The sequence below is a fragment of the Callionymus lyra genome, chromosome 13 (genome assembly GCF_982586985.1).
Source record: "Callionymus lyra chromosome 13, fCalLyr1.hap1.1, whole genome shotgun sequence".
Taxonomy (NCBI): domain Eukaryota; kingdom Metazoa; phylum Chordata; class Actinopteri; order Syngnathiformes; family Callionymidae; genus Callionymus; species Callionymus lyra.
The window spans coordinates 2,147,799-2,170,338 of NC_141830.1; the positions used below are offsets into that span (position 1 = coordinate 2,147,799).

A 22,540-nucleotide genomic window follows, 5' to 3' on the forward strand; every position below is an offset into this window, starting at 1 on the left:
AGTATATTTTAGACATAGACAGTATATTTAAGACATAAACAGTATATTTTAGACATAAACAGTATATTTCAGACATAGACAGTATATTTTAGACATAGAGTGTATATTTTAGATATAGACAGTATATTTTAGACATAGACAGTATATTTAAGACATAAACATAAAAACTTAACATCTAAAAGTAACATCTTCATCAGACGTCATAGGCGACATCATATACCCCCTCCTGGTTACACAAAGAATTATGAGAGGATATGTCATACGGTGTACACACTCAATTTTATTTAAAGTGTCTTATCATAACAAAGTTATCTCAAGACACTATACAGTTGAAATAATACTACAGTTGATTAAGGAAAAATAGATCCAGCAATTCAACAAAGAGCAAGAAACAAAACACTGTACAGTGAGCAATGGCGAGGAAAAACTTCCTTTTAGAAGCAGAAACCTCGAGCGGAACCAGACTCATTGTTGACGGCCTGCCGCTTTGACCGGCTGGGAGGAAGGATGGGGGGGGTAGACAGATGGATAAGGAGAGGAGTGAGGGAGGATAGAGTGAGAGAAAAGAGGAGAGTGTAGGAGGGTCCATGGGGGTGCTGGAGAGAACTAGCTGTCTGAATGTGTAGATACAGTATATTGTGTGACTGAAATAAAAACAGCAACTCAGCTTTCTTGCTCAGTGTCAGGTTCACTTTTGAAAGATATTTTTACACTCGTGGAATCCTGCAAAGAGTCAGACTCGCTCAAGCGTCACTATTGATTTCCTTTGCACTTTTTCCTGCTGCTTCTAAGAAAGAAAATGAGAATTACTGTCGGAAAATCAAACAGTTTACGCAATAAAACGTACTGAAGAGGAGGAATGGATTTTTGGAAAACACAAGTGGTAAAGTCAGACACCTGCAGGGAAAAACTGAAACGCCCCCTGCTGAAAGTGGGAGAAACACAATACAAAAGTACCTCCTTCACGACCTGCTGTGAGTCATACCCTTATAAAGGGTGGTAAAATGTGTAGTTCCACCAAGAAAAGGTTTTATTGCACAGAAATACCAAAAGAAACCTTAAGAAAATAAATAAATCAACTCTGCATGAGCCAAACTGTTCTTCAACCTTCATGGCTTTAAAAGAGTAGAGGTTCTCTTTGGGAGTGTGACAGAGATGGACCAGGAATGAGTCGATCTGAGGAACATGTTAGATGTTTTGGAGATAAGGTCAGAGAGAATGAGAGGCTCGTTTACGGAGGAGGAATATTGGTAGGATGCTGGAGATGGAAGTGCCAGGCAGGAGGTCTAGACTCTAGAGGAAGACCAAAGAGAAGGTTCATGGATATAGTGGACGAGAAGTTGGTTGGTGTGAGAGATACAGAGAACAGGGTTAGAAGGTTAGGAGCAGCTGAATGGAAAAGAAGAAGATGTTGAGGGTTTTCTGTCAGTGGTATCGACAACTTCTTGGATGCAATGATACTTGTGGCACCAGACCTGACCTTACTGAGGTAGTCCTGGACCATGAGAGACTCTTATCATTCAACTCCAGGTTTGAATCATTCTTCTCCAGGTCACAGTCGCCCTCTTCGTTCTACTCTCAGCCACAAAACACCTACATCCACTTGAACGAGTACACAGTACACGAAGGCTGGTACACAACATAAGAGTGCGACATACGGTGAGAGTTGAGCAACAAATGGAGACACAGATGTCAGTGGCTTCTTGAGCTCCTGGGTTGACATATTGCAGCATGATCATGAGAACATCTGCGCTCTCGACATCCTGCTTCAACAAGAACCCTCTGGACTCGATCTGCAGACTTGTGCTCCTTCAGGACTTCTTCTCCATGTCACTGCAGTTGTGTTTCTGTCATTGAATAACAATAAATCCCTTGAATTGAATCTAAAGTTCCTGGAACTTGTAGTAACTGAAGTAACAGCAAACATAGTTCAACAAGATAACATAGTCAAGTTCAACACACACACTGATGATACAATAGAGTCTTACATCACAACAACACATACACACACATACACACTTTAGTTGAACTCAAAAGAAATGCATAGAAGAAGCTGTTAGATTAAAATTATTATACACTAAACGTATACGCCATACTTAAATGAATGCTAAAAGATAATCAAAATATAAAGTATAAATTACTCGCTTGATCTAAGAGCTTAAACGTTTGACTACACATTCACAATCAACATTCCACTCCAGACTGATTCACACTGGTTTGAGGCAAGCTTGGATCAGAATTAGAGAAACGACACCGGTTATTTAAATCATCTGTTTATCTGCAAATCACACCTTAAATCGTAGATCAAAGAACGAAGCAAGGGGGGCTAAAAGACGGAAACCCCCACCCGAGAACATTTGAATGATTAGATTACAATAAAACAAATTAGGATGTCTCTCAATGGGGGATCGGGACACGGGGAACTTGAAAGGACCATTTGGCCGGAAAGAGACGACCTCCCGGATGCGAAAATTTGCCTTAAATAAAGCGATGTTTCTACAGATCTCCCGGGACTATTGACCTGTACAGTCGCCGGGAGAAAGTGTGTCTGGTCGCGATCGTAAAGCTTGTATTTTGTTTGACTTGGAGCGGCGAATTAACGACCCAACGACACTTTGATTGTTCATCTTTCTCCACAAAGCGAGGTATAAGATCCGGGACGGACTAACGTTGTGTTGGAGCGACGGAACGGACTCCGTGTTTTGATTTTTAAAGAAGCTCAGAACAGTCCAGTGTCAGCGACTATTTAACCAGCATTACTTCCTTGTTCCTGCAAACTTAAACCATCCCTCAGAAACAAACTCAATCATTAGCTGGAAACACTCTCTGAGAGAGCGATGGCTGCTCGTACACGTCCAAACTTCTGGAGGAAGTCTGCTCGAGCCTGAACCAGAGCTTCCTCGTCGATGTAGACGGCCGGCCGCTTGGAGGAAACAAAGTACTGGACTTTTCTCACGCTCCAGCCGAAGACGTACATGAGGAGGCCGCACACAGCTGCCGTTGATCGGCCAACGCCGGCGTTACAGTGAACGTAGACGGTGTGACCGTTCTCGAGGAGGCCATGAAGAAGAAACACAGCCTGAGGAAGCATCTGTACTCGGCCTGGAATGAAGACACCGTCTCTGTTAGCTTCATGCAAGACTTCAACATGACATAAGAAGATGGACACGCGTGTTACGAGACCTCACCCTCGGTACTCATGTCTGGCGTCGACATCCACACGTAGGCGAGGCCTGTTTCTTGGTAGAGACGCGTCATGGTCTCTGGACTCATGGATTCTTCTTGGGTCCTCCTGCAGCCGTGTGAGTTTTTAACAATGTCCGCTTCTGTCTGGAAGTTCATCACTGCTGTTATTCCCAAGTCATGTTTCATCTTCACGGTCACGTGCTCGAGTTGTCGGGGGCAGCTGCCGAGCCAAACTCTCGGTAGAACCCTGATGGAAACAACAAGATATGTTTCCTTATGTAAGGAAATGACAACTTTACTGTAATCAATCATCTAGATTTAACACACATTTCAAATAGTCACTTGATTAACTGATAATCTGTCATATTTAATTCATATTAAATAATCCTATTCTTGCATTGCATTCACTTAAACTAAACTCAGGTTCACAACTCAAAGGCCGAGGTCACAAAGCCTCACACACACAGAAAGATTAAACAATGCCAGACTCCCAGCAAATCTGTGGACACCTGTTTGAAAACTCCCACTGAAAGACACAACAGTCCAGTAAGTTGCTGGGAAAAAACTCTCTCTAGAAGACAACAACTTTCAGGAAGTTTCCACTACGATCACGTGCGACCGGCCATCTTAGAATCAAGTGTTTACAGTCACTGACCAATCCTACATTCACATTTGACTAGAGGCGTTAACCTGAATATTTTACTATAAAGATCCACCATTTTGTCTGATCTTTGCGTTCTGGCATTCGAAGACGTCTGCGATAGATCTCTCTGCTGCTAGCGCCCGTGTTCACGTAAGTTTGTCTCTGACTTTTGCATAATTCACTAAACAAGCATTTTTCTTAAACTCATCAATGTGTCTGTCCTTCATTCCATCACCACGTACGAGGCTGGGGAGGGGTCGGTTCATCGGAACACAGAAACCCCTAACACTTATTTGCTGCTGGGTTGAAGAATATAGGTCAGGGAAGCTTGTGAGAACAACGACCTGCACAAAGTCAGAAGATAAAAGTATCACCACCTTCTTATCTTCCCATGATGGCTCACGGCTAGAAACACCTCTGGCTCGTGTCCTGGCTTGATACGCAATACCTTTGACTCTCTGGTGAACCTGTGACACATTTTTGATTTGGTTTTTCCTTCATAATCTGGAGCCAGAAACGACCCAGCGAAAAAAATCATGATGGTTTTAAACAGACATTCAATTTAAAAAGTAGCTCCACTTCCTCCATCCTGATCCACAGCAAAGCTTTTAGAGGCGACCTGCTCTCGGCTCATATTTCTGCTTGTTTTAATGAAATAGTCCAAACCTGACCCAAAATGGAATGGCTTCTTGAGTCGGGCTCTGGTCCAACTCTCGATTAAAGGTAATGGAAATCGTCCATATGTTGGATTATTGCTGCTGTAGGTGAGAAGTGCTTCCCTTGCTGTTTTCCAACTCTCCCGATTCACAACAAATGAGGTGGAGAAGAAGCATGAAAGCATGACATACGGCCCAGGTGATTGTGGTTGTCAGGTCCAGGAGACTCTTTTGAAAAGCTTTTAGAAGGAGGGATCCAAAGACACACGGCTCAGGGTCCCGGAGACTTGATGCTGATGTCAGCAATGATGCGACATTCTCACAGTCCTGCCTCCAGTATAAAAAGATGGACGACGAGGAACGAAAGATTCCATCTCAGACCCCTTCGTCGATAAGTCGACGGCATCTCTACGTTTGTAAACTTTATATTTTCAGTTCTGTGAACTCAATGAGGCCAAAGTGTGAGAACATCCAAGTCCCCACATTAACTCTGTTGACCTGAAAGAGGATGTACGTTTATTCTCCACTCAAAAGGTACTAATAGCTTATTATTGGACCAGATACCGTACATTTGCGTTAAATCACTTAAATACTATTTTAATTAAAGGAAACTTAATTAAAACTTTACACTTTTGTTGACTAAAACTGAACTAAAACCTTGATATTTATTACATCACGAGAAAGATTGCTGTTTTTTTCTGTTTTGACACATCGTGGTGCAGAAGAGTGTGATGTTGTGGTAAGTGGGTCACTGACTAATGTGTATCTGACGTCATGAATGGAACCATAGATGTCAAAATAATGGCTGATCACAGTGAAATGGAGGAAGTTGTGAGAGAAATCAGGGAAGACTTCAGTGAGTTGAGGTTAGTTGTTGAGGGAGAAGATGGAAGGATGAAGAGTTGATACTAACCGAGGACTGCGGCCATATTTATTTGAACCACAAAATTCAGGGAGTGATGAAGAGTCTGATGGGGATGAGATGAACATGAGTGGTTTCCATAAACATTTTAACACTAAATAGTTCTTCACATATTCACGGTGTCCCTCCATCTCCCCCTCACCACTGAACATCCAGGGACAGGACATTGAGATTGTCACGTCTTACAAGTTCCTGGGTGTTCACCTCAACAACCGCCTGGACTGGGTGGATAACACTGCTGCTCTTTATAAAAAAGGGCGGAGTAGACTCTACCTGCTCCGGAGGTTGAGGTCGTTTGGTGTCCAGGGGCCACTCCTGAAGTCATTCTATGACTCAGTAGTGGCCTCTGCCATCTTCAACGGTGTGGTCTGCTGGGGGAGCAGCATGACAGCAAAGGATAGGGCTAAACTGGACAGCCTTATTAAGAAGGCCGGCTACGTCCTAGGGCGCCCCCTGGATCCTGTGGAGGAAGTGACTGGGAGGAGGATACGGAGCAAGCTGGCCTCCATGAGGAGGAACTTGTCTCACCCTCTCCAGCACACACTGAGGGCATTGAGGAGCTCCATCAGTGATAGGATGCTCCATCCCAGGTGTGTGAGGGAGAGGTACCGCAGGTCCTTCCTCCCTGCTGCCATCAGACTCCACAATAAGAACACACCAAGATAATTATTTAAATGCACTTTTCTTGTTATTTTTGTAAATATGATTGTGTATATAATATAGTGCCGAATTTCCCCTCGCGGGACAATAAAGGATTCTGATCCTGATTCTGATATTTGCCCTCATAAAAAAAAAAAAAAATTAGATTAAATATTGAAGCATATCTCACAGGAATACTAACTAAAACTGAACAGGGCAACAAAAAAATACCACAAAATAGATTTAAAAAGGGAAAATTTGAATTAAAAAGGAGCTGGAGGCACAGAAGTTAATGACATAAGTTTGGAGCACTTTGACCAGTGAGAGGAAAGCAATCATATTTTCCTGCGAGAGGAATTATAAATAAGAGGGAAAGGGCATGGTTCAAACTTAAAGAGCAACAAAGAGCCAGAGCGTTGACTGGAGGTCTGACAGGGAAAGAGGCCATTTTCATCAGAGACACGACTGCCTTCTTCGCAGCCCAGTGAACATGAAGTGGCTTTTTTTTAATGTTCAAATGAATACTGGAATACATTTCCATCTGTTGGACAGTTGCCTTCATCATTGACTCGGCAAATATATTCAGGGTCTTTCTAAGACCTGACATTATGAATGTTTAAGTTTAATGAACCCGTGACTAGAGCGTCGGAGAAGGACTCACCTGGAGTAATGCATGGCCTGCTGCTCCGCCACACTCAGGTAGAAGTCAGTGGTGTGTTTCAGCTCGTCTGGGTGCCCAGTTTCTTCCATCCAGTGAGCGATGGGATGACAGTAAACGCCGTCAACGACGTTCCGCTCGTCAAAAGTGCAACACCTGTCATGATGAGGCCCGTTACCTGTAAGGAAAACAGACTTCAGTTCCTCACGTACTCGAAGAGGTGTGGTTCTACGTCATTTGGTGCTCCGCCCTATAACCGCTTCGCTATTGGTTTATCCTCTCTGAGAAAGCTTATTGAAACCGCCACCCAGCTGGGTGCAGTCAGCTTCCTATAAAGGCAGGTAGTGTCCAGTGAGGGCTTTGGCCTATTACGGCTGGTGGCTGTGTTTAGGCGCTCTGATGCCCTATTCATCTGCCACGGTAGATGCCGGTGGGGTGAGGCGATCTCCTCCCAGAGTTTTTTTCATTGGGTGAAATCAGCCATTATCTGGGCCTTTGGGTGGATCTGCTCATAGTGGACTGAGGGCACATTCCACCCGTGGTGTGGTGGCAGCCTTAGTGGCTCTTTTGTGCTGCTGTGCCCCCCACGAGGCCCACGGCCCCAGTGGAAGTGGATCCCGGGCCGAAAGGGCCCTAGCGATGCTGCTTCAGGAGGGGCGTCCAGCTGGGGGTACATTTTTCCCATCTGGCTTCGCCTTGGGTTTAAACCAATAGCGAAGAGGTTATAGGGCAGAGCACCAAATGATGTAGAACCCCTGAGTTATGAACATAATCGCAGGTTCTACTAATTTGTGCGAAGCCCTCTCACCTCGTCACCCAGCAGCCGTCCTTCTCTCTGAGTTTTCAGTTGGAGGAATTGCGGCGGTTATTTCCCGGCTTTGTAGGAAGTGGACTTCACCCAGCTGGGTTGCGAGTCCATCAGGCTTTCTCGGAGACGAGGCGGTGCCTCGGGGGTAAACCAATAGCGAAGCGGTTAGAGGCTGGAGCACCAATTCGTAGAACCTGAGATTATGATCATAACTCAGCGGTTTTATCATCAGCAGGATGTCGAAGCACAGCTTTGAAGACGACAGAGTTTACAGTAATATGCAGGAAGCTATTTCAAATTTGTTATATTGGTTTTTACAATGTTTTTTGTTCGTATCACAAGAAACTTTCCCGCAATGTAAACACAACATGTTATTTGTTGTGGCGTTAGTACAGAATAAAAGAAGGAAACAACACACAAAATAAACAATAGAACAACAGAACTATGCACCAAGTCAGTCATTCTGCCGTGCAAAGTAATCATTTAGAATTCTGTTATTTATAACAAAATAATGTTGGGGTTTTTGCCTAAAAATAGGAATGCAAATAAAGCAGAAAATAGTAGGGAGTAGGAAGCACAGAGACTCACACAAGGATGAGCAAAAATAGACATTCATATGTTTACCCTTCAGACGAGTTGCTAAAGTTAATACTGCGATTTGATTTCGAATTTATGTTCAACTGTTTGTACTAAATATATGTTTGAATCATATTTATATTTAGAAATCATAAGAAAGCAAACCTTTGACTTTTGAAACTCGGTTTTCCCTCTTTTGAAATGAAATAAGTCACTTTTGAAACCTTAATAAAGACCTGAGAAGGTTTTTTAACTTATTGGCGCCAGAAGGCGCCGTCGGACATGGTCGCGGGGTGATGACGCCATCATGCGGCGGCTGTGGAGTGTCACGTCAGTACCTTCCCAGATGAATCTTCCTTCTCTTCTCTGGACGAACTTGAACCACAGAGCGTCTCCACGCGGCTCGGACAGAACCACGTCGCCGACCCACAGGCCCGGTTCCTTCGAGGACGGGAAGCTCCGCGATGACGTCATCGGAACCGCGTCCTCCGGATCCCAGTGACCCATTTCTACACGTGAGCCTGAAACGAACACCTCCAGCTCAGTCGACCCAGGAGTCAGAACCACACCGAACCGGAACAACATGGTGGATCAGCTGCAGCAGAAACCAGGTCCAAAAATAATGCCAAAGATTCAATTGTGAGAGAATGACGTCTCACTCCGTCAAATACTCTCCACCCAAGAAATAAAATATATTGTTTGGAACTATTATTGTGTCAATACTTAAACCCTCATTTCGATACAAAAAAATAATATATAATGATAAAAATATGCAAGAGAAGATATGAACTGTTAATGATAAAGTTTATTAAAGTATAATAATAATATGTTATCAAAAGTTTCTTTGTTATCAAGAATATGTTATCAAAAGTTACTTTGTTATCATGAATATGTTATCAAAAGTTACTTTGTCATCATGAATATGTTATCAAAAGTTACTTTGTTATCATGAATATGTTATCAAAAGTTACTTTGTTATCATGGATATGTTATCAAAAGTTACTTTGTTATCATGAATATGTTATCAAAAGTTACTTTGTTATCATGAATATGTTATCAAAAGTTACTTTGTTATCATGGATATGTTATCAGAAGTTACTTTGTTATCATGAATATGTTATCAAAAGTTACTTTGTTATCATGAATATGTTATCAAAAGTTACTTTGTTATCATGAATATGTTATCAAAAGTTACTTTGTTATCATGGATATGTTATCAAAAGTTACTTTGTTATCATGAATATGTTATCAAAAGTTACTTTGTTATCATGAATATGTTATCAAAAGTTACTTTGTCATCATGAATATGTTATCAAAAGTTACTTTGTTATCATGAATATGTTATCAAAAGTTACTTTGTCATCATGAATATGTTATCAAAAGTTACTTTGTTATCATGAATATGTTATCAAAAGTTACTTTGTCATCATGAATATGTTATCAAAAGTTACTTTGTCATCATGAATATGTTATCAAAAGTTACTTTGTTATCATGAATATGTTATCAAAAGTTACTTTGTTATCATGAATATGTTATCAAAAGTTACTTTGTTATCATGAATATGTTATCAAAAGTTACTTTGTTATCATGGATATGTTATCAAAGGTTACTTTGTCATCATGAATATGTTATCAAAAGTTACTTTGTTATCATGAATATGTTATCAAAAGTTACTTTGTTATCATGAATATGTTATCAAAAGTTACTTTGTTATCATGAATATGTTATCCAAAGTTACTTTGTTATCATGAATATGTTATCAAAAGTTACTTTGTTATCATGAATATGTTATCAAAAGTTACTTTGTTATCATGAATATGTTATCAAAAGTTACTTTGTTATCATGAATATGTTATCAAAAGTTACTTTGTCATCATGAATATGTTATCAAAAGTTACTTTGTTATCATGAATATGTTATCAAAAGTTACTTTGTTATCATGAATATGTTATCAAAAGTTACTTTGTTATCATGAATATGTTATCAAAAGTTACTTTGTCATCATGAATATGTTATCAAAAGTTACTTTGTTATCATGAATATGTTATCAAAAGTTACTTTGTTATCATGGATATGTTATCAAAAGTTACTTTGTTATCATGAATATGTTATCAAAAGTTACTTTGTTATCATGAATATGTTATCAAAAGTTACTTTGTTATCATGGATATGTTATCAGAAGTTACTTTGTTATCATGAATATGTTATCAAAAGTTACTTTGTTATCATGAATATGTTATCAAAAGTTACTTTGTTATCATGAATATGTTATCAAAAGTTACTTTGTTATCATGGATATGTTATCAAAAGTTACTTTGTTATCATGAATATGTTATCAAAAGTTACTTTGTTATCATGAATATGTTATCAAAAGTTACTTTGTTATCATGGATATGTTATCAAAAGTTACTTTGTTATCATGAATATGTTATCAAAAGTTACTTTGTTATCATGAATATGTTATTAAAAGTTACTTTGTTATCATGAATATGTTATCAAAAGTTACTTTGTTATCATGAATATGTTATCAAAAGTTACTTTGTCATCATGGATATGTTATCAAAAGTTACTTTGTTATCATGAATATGTTATCAAAAGTTACTTTGTTATCATGAATATGTTATCAAAAGTTACTTTGTTATCATGAATATGTTATCAAAAGTTACTTTGTCATCATGAATATGTTATCAAAAGTTACTTTGTTATCATGAATATGTTATCAAAAGTTACTTTGTCATCATGAATATGTTATCAAAAGTTACTTTGTTATCATGAATATGTTATCAAAAGTTACTTTGTCATCATGAATATGTTATCAAAAGTTACTTTGTTATCATGAATATGTTATCAAAAGTTACTTTGTCATCATGAATATGTTATCAAAAGTTACTTTGTCATCATGAATATGTTATCAAAAGTTACTTTGTTATCATGAATATGTTATCAAAAGTTACTTTGTTATCATGAATATGTTATCAAAGGTTACTTTGTTATCATGAATATGTTATCAAAAGTTACTTTGTTATCATGAATATGTTATCAAAAGTTACTTTGTCATCATGAATATGTTATCAAAAGTTACTTTGTCATCATGAATATGTTATCAAAAGTTACTTTGTTATCATGAATATGTTATCAAAAGTTACTTTGTTATCATGAATATGTTATCAAAGGTTACTTTGTCATCATGAATATGTTATCAAAAGTTACTTTGTTATCATGAATATGTTATCAAAGGTTACTTTGTTATCATGAATATGTTATCAAAAGTTACTTTGTTATCATGAATATGTTATCAAAAGCTACTTTGTTATCATGGATATGTTATCAAAAGTTACTTTGTTATCATGAATATGTTATCAAAAGTTACTTTATCATGAATATGTTATCAAAAGTTACTTTGTTATCATGAATATGTTATCAAAAGTTACTTTGTTATCATGAATATGGTATCAAAAGTTACTTTGTTATCATGAATATGTTATCAAAAGTTACTTTGTTATCATGAATATGTTATCAAAAGTTACTTTGTTATCATGAATATGTTATCAAAAGTTACTTTGTCATCATGAATATGTTATCAAAAGTTACTTTGTTATCATGAATATGTTATCAAAAGTTACTTTGTTATCATGAATATGTTATCAAAAGTTACTTTGTTATCATGGAGATGTTATCAAAAGTTACTTTGTTATCAAGAATATGTTATCAAAAGTTACTTTGTCATCATGGATATGTTATCAAAAGTTACTTTGTCATCATGAATATGTTATCAAAAGTTTCTTTGTTATCATGAATATGTTATCAAAAGTTACTTTGTTATCATGAATATGTTATCAAAAGTTACTTTGTCATCATGAATATGTTATCAAAAGTTACTTTGTCATCATGAATATGTTATCAAAAGTTACTTTATCATGAATATGTTATAAGTTACTTTGTTATCATGAATATGTTATCAAAAGTTACTTTGTTATCAAGAATATTTTATCAAAAGTTACTTTGTTATCAAGAATATGTTATCAAAAGTTACTTTGTTATCATGAATATGTTATCAAAAGTTACTTTGTTATCATGAATATGTTATCAAAAGTTACTTTGTTATCATGAATATGTTATCAAAAGTTACTTTGTCATCGTGAATATGTTATCAAAAGTTACTTTGTTATCGTGAATATGTTATCAAAAGTTACTTTGTTATCATGAATATGTTATCAAAAGTTACTTTGTTATCGTGAATATGTTATCAAAAGTTACTTTGTTATCATGGATATGTTATCAAAAGTTACTTTGTTATCATGGATATGTTATCAAAAGTTACTTTGTTATCATGAATATGTTATCAAAAGTTACTTTGTTATCAAGAATATGTTATCAAAAGTTACTTTGTTATCAAGAATATGTTATCAAAAGTTACTTTGTTATCATGAATATGTTATCAAAAGTTACTTTGTTATCATGAATATGTTATCAAAAGTTACTTTGTCATCATGAATATGTTATCAAAAGTTACTTTGTTATCATGAATATGTTATCAAAAGTTACTTTGTTATCATGAATATGTTATCAAAAGTTACTTTGTTATCATGAATATGTTATCAAAAGTTACTTTGTCATCATGAATATGTTATCAAAAGTTACTTTGTTATCATGAATATGTTATCAAAAGTTACTTTGTTATCATGAATATGTTATCAAAAGTTACTTTATCATGAATATGTTATAAGTTACTTTGTTATCATGAATATGTTATCAAAAGTTACTTTGTTATCAAGAATATGTTATCAAAAGTTACTTTGTTATCAAGAATATGTTATCAAAAGTTACTTTGTTATCATGAATATGTTATCAAAAGTTACTTTGTTATCATGAATATGTTATCAAAAGTTACTTTGTTATCATGAATATGTTGTCAAAAGTTACTTTGTTATCATGATTATGTTATCAAAAGTTACTTTGTTATCATGAATATGTTATCAAAAGTTACTTTGTTATCAAGAATATGTTATCAAAAGTTACTTTGTTATCATGAATATGTTATCAAAAGTTACTTTGTTATCATGAATATGTTATCAAAAGTTACTTTGTTATCATGAATATGTTATCAAAAGTTACTTTGTTATCATGAATATGTTATCAAAAGTTACTTTGTTATCATGAATATGGTATCAAAAGTTACTTTGTTATCATGGATCTGTTATCAAAAGTTACTTTGTTATCATGGATATGTTATCAAAAGTTACTTTGTTATCATGAATATGTTATCAAAAGTTACTTTGTTATCATGAATATGTTATCAAAAGTTACTTTGTTATCATGAATATGTTATCAAAAGTTACTTTGTTATCATGAATATGGTATCAAAAGTTACTTTGTTTTCATGGATATGTTATCAAAAGTTACTTTGTTATCATGGATATGTTATCAAAAGTTACTTTGTTATCATGAATATGTTATCAAAAGTTACTTTGTTATCATGAATATGTTATCAAAAGTTACTTTGTTATCATGGATATGTTATCAAAAGTTACTTTGTTATCATGAATATGTTATCAAAAGTTACTTTGTTATCATGGATATGTTATCAAAAGTTACTTTGTTATCATGAATATATTATCAAAAGTTACTTTGTTATCATGAATATGTTATCAAAAGTTACTTTGTTATCATGAATATGTTATCAAAAGTTACTTTGTTATCATGAATATGTTATCAAAAGTTACTTTGTTATCATGAATATGTTATTAAAAGTTACTTTGTTATCATGAATATGTTATTAAAAGTTACTTTGTTATCATGGATATGTTATCAAAAGTTACTTTGTTATCATGAATATGTTATCAAAAGTTACTTTGTTATCATGAATATGTTATCAAAAGTTACTTTGTTATCATGAATATGTTATCAAAAGTTACTTTGTTATCATGGATATGTTATCAAAAGTTACTTTGTTATCATGAATATGTTATTAAAAGTTACTTTGTTATCATGAATATGTTATTAAAAGTTACTTTGTTATCATGGATATGTTATCAAAAGTTACTTTGTTATCATGAATATGTTATCAAAAGTTACTTTGTTATCATGAATATGTTATCAAAAGTTACTTTGTTATCATGAATATGTTATCAAAAGTTACTTTGTTATCAAGAATATGTTATCAAAAGTTACTTTGTTATCATGAATATGTTATCAAAAGTTACTTTGTTATCATGAATATGTTATCAAAAGTTACTTTGTTATCATGAATATGTTATCAAAAGTTACTTTGTCATCATGAATATGTTATCAAAAGTTACTTTGTTATCGTGAATATGTTATCAAAAGTTACTTTGTTATCATGAATATGTTATCAAAAGTTACTTTGTTATCATGAATATGTTATCAAAAGTTACTTTGTTATCATGAATATGTTATCAAAAGTTACTTTGTCATCATGAATATGTTATCAAAAGTTACTTTGTTATCGTGAATATGTTATCAAAAGTTACTTTGTTATCATGAATATGTTATCAAAAGTTACTTTGTTATCATGAATATGTTATCAAAAGTTACTTTGTCATCATGAATATGTTATCAAAAGTTACTTTGTTATCGTGAATATGTTATCAAAAGTTACTTTGTTATCATGAATATGTTATCAAAAGTTACTTTGTTATCATGAATATGTTATCAAAAGTTACTTTGTTATCGTGAATATGTTATCAAAAGTTACTTTGTTATCATGAATATGTTATCAAAAGTTACTTTGTTATCATGAATATGTTATCAAAAGTTACTTTGTTATCATGAATATGTTATCAAAAGTTACTTTGTTATCATGAATATGTTATCAAAAGTTACTTTGTCATCATGAATATGTTATCAAAAGTTACTTTGTTATCATGGATATGTTATCAAAAGTTACTTTGTTATCATGAATATGTTATCAAAAGTTACTTTGTTATCATGAATATGTTATCAAAAGTTACTTTGTTATCAAGAATATGTTATCAAAAGTTACTTTGTTATCATGAATATGTTATCAAAAGTTACTTTGTTATCATGAATATGTTATCAAAAGTTACTTTGTTATCATGAATATGTTATCAAAAGTTACTTTGTTATCATGAATATGTTATCAAAAGTTACTTTGTTATCATGAATATGTTATCAAAAGTTACTTTGTCATCATGAATATGTTATCAAAAGTTACTTTGTCATCATGAATATGTTATCAAAAGTTACTTTGTCATCATGAATATGTTATCAAAAGTTACTTTGTTATCATGGATATGTTATCAAAAGTTACTTTGTTATCATGCATATGTTATCAAAAGTTACTTTGTTATCATGAATATGTTATCAAAAGTTACTTTGTTATCATGAATATGTTATCAAAAGTTACTTTGTCATCATGAATATGTTATCAAAAGTTACTTTGTTATCATGAATATGTTATCAAAAGTTACTTTGTTATCATGAATATGTTATCAAAAGTTACTTTGTTATCATGAATATGTTATCAAAAGTTACTTTGTTATCATGGATATGTTATCAAAAGTTACTTTGTCATCATGAATATGTTATCAAAAGTTACTTTGTTATCATAAATATGTTATCAAAAGTTACTTTGTTATCATGAATATGTTATCAAAAGTTACTTTGTCATCATGGATATGTTATCAAAAGTTACTTTGTTATCATAAATATGTTATCAAAAGTTACTTTGTTATCATAAATATGTTATCAAAAGTTACTCTGTCATCAACTTTCCATCAGACGGTTGCTCTTAATTGCGTCTTCATTTAAGGCAAATTTCCCGTCTGGGAGGTCGTCTCTTTCCGGCCAAATGGTCCTTTCAAGTTCTCTGTGTCACGATCCCCTGCAGAGAGACATCCTGATTTGTTTTCTTGTAATCTAATCATTCAACTGTTCTCGGGCGGGGCTTATCTTCTCTTCCGTCTTTTCGCCCCCCTTTCCCAGGTGTGATTTGCAAATAAACAAATGTTTGTTTAAACGGATGTTTGAATTTCCCTGTGTTGTTTCTAATTCTGTTCCAAGCTTGTCTTGAATTTGTAGTCAAACGTTCCCGCTCTTAGATCAAGCAAGAAATGTATTCTTTATATTTTGATTGTCTTTTAGCATTAATTTAAGTATGGTGTATACGTATATAATAATATTAATCTATAATTAATTTTAATTTTAACACATATTAAAAAATGTTTTGTTAACTGTGTCTGGATCTGCTGTGCTAGGTATGTGCCCTCTGGCCTGGCTATTTCAACCTCCCCCCCCCACTCCCCTCTATATATCTTCACCCGTCACCGGAGTCTGTATACCTGTGTATTGTCTACATTTGTCCCAAACCCACACCTTTTTATTTCTCTCCCGGAGCCCCAGGGATCCACCTCCAGAGCTGCTCCTGATCCAGGGATCCACCTCCAGAGCTGTTGCTGATCCAGGGATCCACCTCCAGAGCTGTTGCTGATCCAGGGATCCACCTCCAGAGCTGCTGCTGATCCAGGGATCAACCTCCAGAGCTGCTGCTGATCCAGGGATCCACCTCCAGAGCTGCTGCTGATCCAGGGATCCACCTCCAGAGCTGTTGCTGATCCAGGGATCCACCTCCAGAGCTGCTGCTGATCCAGGGATCCACTTCCAGAGCTGTTGCTGATCCAGGGATCCACCTCCAGAGCTGTTGCTGATCCAGGGATCCACCTCCAGAGCTGCTGCTGATCCAGGGATCCACCTCCAGAGCTGCTGCTGATCCAGGGATCCACCTCCAGACTTGTTGCTGATCCAGGGATCCACCTCCAGAGCTGCTGCTGATCCAGGATCTTCACCACGTCATCAGATCCCGAGTTCTCTCCAGCACCGCCATGGACCCTCCTACACTCTCCTCTTTTCTCTCACTATATCCTCCCTCACTCCTCTCCTTATCCATCTGTCTACCCCCCCCATCCTTCCTCCCAGCCGGTCAAAGCGGCAGGCCGTCAACAATGAGTCTGGTTCCGCTCAAAGCCACCTTAAGACCTCAACTCCCCTGAGGTTTGATTTAAACATGGTTCAACTCTTGCTGCATCACTTATTTACATGGTAAGAAAGCCCCCAACTGCAATAGCAAACAGCAAAGGACTCAAAGGGCAATCCTTGTCTGGTGGATCTGTAGAGCGAAAAGTGTTCTGAATTACTGTTTGTACGCACAGAGGCTTGAGGTGAGGAGTATAACAATCTAATCCAGTTGATAAATCTCTTGCTGTATCCAAATCTGTCAAGAGTGTAAAAAAGGTATGGCCACTCTACCCGGTCAAAGGCTTTTTCTGCGTCAAGAGATATAACAGCTTCAGCAGTTATGTGACTGGATGAGGTATAGATTATGTTGACTAACCTCCTCAAGTTAAAAAAAAGATTGTCTATTTTTAATGAAGCCTGTTTGATCGTCATCAGATCCCGAGTTCTCTCCAGCACCCCCATGGACCCTCCTACACTCTCCTCTTTTCTCTCACTCTATCCTCCCTCACTCCTCTCCTTATCCATCTGTCTACCCCCCCATCCTTCCTCCCAGCCGGTCAAAGCGGCAGGCCGTCAACAATGAGTCTGGTTCCGCTCGAGGTTTCTGCTTCTAAAAGGAAGTTTTTCCTCGCCATTGCTCACTGTACAGTGTTTTGTTTCTTGCTCTTTGTTGAATTGCTGGGATCTATTTTTCCTTAATCAACTGTAGTCTTATTTCAACTGTATAGTGTCTTGAGATAACTTTGTTATGATAAGACACTTCAGGAGAAATAATTACCGGGAGTGACGACTCAAGACGTAAAGCTAGAAATTTGTATAACAGTTTAAAGTCAACATTCAAGAGGCTGATGGTAAGAAGCACATGACAGAGGGTCTTTGTTCTTCTTCAGAATGAGGGGAATAGAGGCCTGTGTAAGAGTTTGGGGTAGTTTAAGTGACTCGTATGATTCGTTAAACATGTCGACCAAGGTTGGAGCTAATTTGTGTAAACATTTCTTATAAAATTCTAATGAGTATCATCCGGTCCTGGGCATTTTCCACTTTGCATGGAACTGGCTGCAGTGGAAAGCTCTTCTTTAGTGATGCTTCAAAATCTGAAATATCTGCCTTATTCTCTGAATATTATTCTCTGAGTTTTTGTCGTGAGGCTGAAATCTGTCGTAACTGATATGCTAATAATTGACTGGCCTTATCACCATGATCGTAATAGTTGAATCTAGATTTTAATAACATCTCAGTCGCTTGGTCTGTGGATAATAGTTCAAATTCAGTTTTTAGGGAAAGGCGCTCCTTATAGAGGTCAGGTGACGGGGAGGATCCGTAGATCAAGTCCAGTCTAAGTTTAAGCTCTTTCAACAAACATCTTAAGAGGTTTTTATTTGTTCAGGCTTTTCCTTGATTTTCTGGAAATCCTGTGTTGTTCTCAGTATTATCTTGATCTTTAAAGTATATACTACGTGCTTTGTGATCCTAGTCTGGAAAAGCGCTATATAAATACAAATTACTTACTATTTAAGTCAAATTTCCTGTCCGGGAGGTCCTCTCTTTCCGGCCAAATTGTTCTTTTAAGTTCCCTGTTCCCGATCACCCACTGAGAGACATCATAGTTTGTCTTCCTGTAATCTAATTATTCAAATGTTTTCGGGCGGGGGTCACCTTCTCTTCCGTCTTTCACTCCCCCTTTCCCGGGTGTGTCTTGCTTTGTTCTTTGATATAAAATTTAAGGTGTGATTTGCAGATAAACGGATGTTTGAATTTTCCTGTGTCGTATCTAATTCTGATCCAAGCTTATCTTGAAACAGTGTGAATCAGACCGGAGCATGATCTGAAATAACAATTGCTTCATATGTGGTGGATTTTATCTCAGGCAGAAATCGGTTGTCAACAAGAAAATAATCTAAAGGTGTGAAAGTGTGGTGAACATTTGAGAAGAATGAATAGGCTTTAGCGTGGGATTTTGATATCGCCAAGGGTCAATTACTGAAAATTGCTCCTTAAACATTTGGATAATTTTGGCTGACCGTTAGGGTAAACAACTTCGAAAAGAAGAGCGATGGAGTTTTGGGTCTAGCCAGCAATTAAAGTCTCCTCCAAATATACACATTGATGACCATGACTGGAGTGTGGCAAAGTTTCCCAACAACAATAAGATAACGCCGATTTGGATCCGTTATTGTTCTTGTGCATTCAAAGGGGACTGATTTGTGCAACAGAATAGTCACTCCCCTGGACTTGCCGTGGAATGAAGACCGATAATTCTGACCAATCCAACTGCACTTCAGCTTTCTTTGGTCTGAATTTTTAAGATGAGTCTCTTGTAAATAGACAATTTCAAATGATTCAATGTCAAACTGAGCCTGAGAAACCTGGGTGTTGTATTTGATAAAGACATGTCTCTTGTTCGACACTGAAGAAAACTGACCAGAAACTGTTTCCTTCAACTGAGAAAAATCTCTAAACTTAGGAAAATGTTGTCACAACATGATCTGGATCTTATAATCCATGCGTTTGTTTCTTCTCGTCTGGACTATTGTAACAGTTTGTTTTCATGTCTTAACAAGAAGGATGTGTCTCGCCTGCAGTTGATTCAGAACTCTGCAGCGAGAATTCTGACCCGCTCTAGTAGAAGAACTCACATTTCTCCTTCAAACTCTTCACTGGCTTCCAGTTTCTTTCAGGATCAACTTTAAAATTCTGGTTCTTACTTTCAGAGCTATTCATGGTCAGGCTCCTCCTTACATCACTGATCTGATCCAGCCTTACACCCCAGCTCGTGCTCTGAGGTCTGTGGATCAAAATCTACTTTGCTCTTTTCCTCAGGCGAAGCCTAGTCAGTCTTCTCTGCCCCAGTCAGGCGGGGTGTACAGGTTAAGGGGCGAAACATCGGTGAACCTGAGATGCCTGGGGCGATGCGGAGGAGTTTCACATGTGGCTGCTTGAAGGAACACCATACCAAAAGTAAGTAAGTAAGTCATTTTTATTTGTACAGCGCTTTTCCAGACCAGGGTCACAAAGCGCTTAAACAATCAAAACAATATTCAATAAAGTATACATTTTAAAGGTCAAGATAAAACTGATAGGACGACCTGCACCTGTTTTTGAGTAGTTCCGCAGTAATAGCTTGTGGTAAAGCATTTTCAATGTTTACTTCACCGATCAGCCATTATTTTGACATCTATGGTTCCATTGATGACGTCAGATACACATTAGTCAGTGACCCATTTACCACAACATCACACTCTTCTGCATCACAATGTGTCATAACAGAAAAAAAACAGCAATCTTTCTAGTAATGTAATAAATATCAGGTACCTGGAACTTCTAGTCTTCGTTTAGTCAGAGTTTTCAAGGTTTTAGTTCAGTTTTAGTCAACAAAAGTGTAACGTTTTAATTAAGTTTTCTTTAATTCAAATTGTATTTAAGTAAAGTTAAATATAATTATAAAGTTTACAAACATAGAGATGAAATCTTTCAATCCTCGTCGTCCATCTTTTTATACTGGAGGCAGGACTGTGAGAATGTCTCATCATTGCTGACATCAGCATCAAGTCTCCGGGACCCTGAGCCGTGTGTCTTTGGATCCTCCTTCTAAAAGCTTTTCAAGAGTCTCCTGGACCAGGCAACCACAATCACCTGGGCCGTATGTCATGCTTTCACGCTTCTTCTCCACCTCATTTGTTGTGAATCGGGAGAGTTGGAAAACAGCAAGGGAAGCACTTCTCACCTACAGCAGCAATAATCCAACATATGGACGATTTCCATTACCTTTAATCGAGAGTTGGACCAGAGCCCGACTCAAGAAGCCATTCCATTTTGGGTCAGGTTTGGACTATTTCATTAAAACAAGCAGAAATATGAGCCGAGAGCAGGTCGCCTCTAAAAGCTTTGCTGTGGATCAGGATGGAGGAAGTGGAGCTACTTTTTAAATTGAATGTCTGTTTAAAACCATCATGATTTTTTTCGCTGGGTCATTTCTGGCTCCAGATTATGAAGAAAAAACCAAATCAAAAATGTGTCACAGGTTCACCAGAGAGTCAAAGGTATTGCGTATCAAGCCAGGACACGAGCCAGAGTTGTTTCTAGCCATGAGCCATCATGGGAAGATAAGAAGGTGGTGATACTTTTATCTTCTGACTTTGTGCAGGTCGTTTTTCTCACAAGCTTCCCTGACCTATATTCTTCAACCCAGCAGCAAATAAGGAAACTTATCTTGTTGTTTCCATCAGGGTTCTACCGAGAGTTTGGCTCGGCAGCTGCCCCCAACAACTTGAGCATGTGACCGTGAAGATGAAACATGACTTGGGAATAACTGCAGTGATGAACTTCCAGACAGAAGCGGACATTGTTAAAAACTCACACGGCTGCAGGAGGACCCAAGAAGAATCCATGAGTCCAGAGACCATGACGCGTCTGTACCAAGACACAGCCTCGCCTACGTGTGGATGTCGACGCCAGAGGTTTCCGAGGGTGAGGTCTCGTAACACGCGTGTCCATCTTCTTATGTCATGTTGAGGTCTTGCATGAAGCTAACAGAGACGGTGTCTTCATTCCAGGCTGAGTACAGATGCTTCCTCAGGCTGTGATTCTTCTTCATGGCCTCCTCGAGAACGGTCACACCGTCTACGTTCACTGTAACGCCGGCGTTGGCCGATCAACGGCAGCTGTGTGCGGCCTCCTCATGTACGTCTTCAGCTGGAGCGTGAGAAAAGTCCAGTACTTTGTTTCCTTCAAGCAGCCGGCCGTCTACATCGACGAGGTAGCTCTGGTTCAGGCTCGAGCAGACTTCCTCCAGAAGTTTGGACGTGTACGAGCAGCCATCGCTCTCTCAGAGAGCTTTTTGTCAAAGACTCTCCACTACGAATCCGTCGTCAAGGCACCATTTAAAACGGTCAAAACAGGAGTCCGTTCCGGTCGCTCCAACACGCCGTCACTTCAAGTTCTTATACTTCGCTTTGTGGAGAAAGATGGTCAATTGAGAGTGTGTCACGGGTCGTTTATTCACCGCTTCAAGTCAAACAAAATACAAGCTTTACAATCGCAACCGGACACACTTCCTCTCGGCGACTGTACAGTTTAATAGTCTCTTTCCGGCAAATGGTTCTTTCAAGTTGCCTGTGTCTCGATCACCCGCAGAGAGAACTTCCTATCTTGCCCTCTTGTAATCCATCATTCAAATGATCTCGGGTGGGGGCCTCCGTCTTCCAGCCCCCCCTGCCGGATGTGTGCCACTTCGTTCTTTGATCCACGACCCAAGGTGTGAAAAGGCAGACAAACAGACGTTTTTTTAAATAACCGGTGTTATGTCTCTAATTCTGTTTCAAGCTTGTCTTGTTGTTGTTGTGTTCAGTGTAATGGTGCTGGAGGTGTTACTGCCGACCTGCACTGTCTGTGGTCTCCCCGTCAAGAAGTCCAACAGCCAGTTGCACAGGGAGGTGTTGAGTCCCAACTGGTCCAGTT

The 22,540-nt window shown here is 37.4% G+C and overlaps 1 protein-coding gene across 4 annotated transcripts in view; it reads right to left on the reverse strand.

Moving 5' to 3' along the window:
• Nucleotides 1-2,039: 2,039 nt before the first annotated feature.
• epm2a (EPM2A glucan phosphatase, laforin) overlaps nt 2,040-22,540 on the reverse strand; it is a 37,258-nt gene continuing 16,757 nt past the window's right edge. For 2 of the 4 annotated variants that reach the window (XM_087805318.1, XM_087805320.1), the window contains exons 3-6: nt 8,427-8,609; nt 6,708-6,882; nt 3,189-3,433; nt 2,040-3,102 (exon numbers count right to left, since the gene is read on the reverse strand). In XM_087805318.1, coding sequence (XP_087661444.1) covers nt 2,810-3,102; nt 3,189-3,433; nt 6,708-6,882; nt 8,427-8,595 — 882 coding nt within the window. In that variant the 5' untranslated portion in view covers nt 8,596-8,609 and the 3' untranslated portion in view covers nt 2,040-2,809. Of the gene's footprint in view, nt 3,103-3,188; nt 3,434-6,707; nt 6,883-8,426; nt 8,679-16,444; nt 21,486-22,540 lie in introns of those variants that run through there. The other 2 variants (XM_087805319.1, XM_087805321.1) reach the window with 2 other exon arrangements.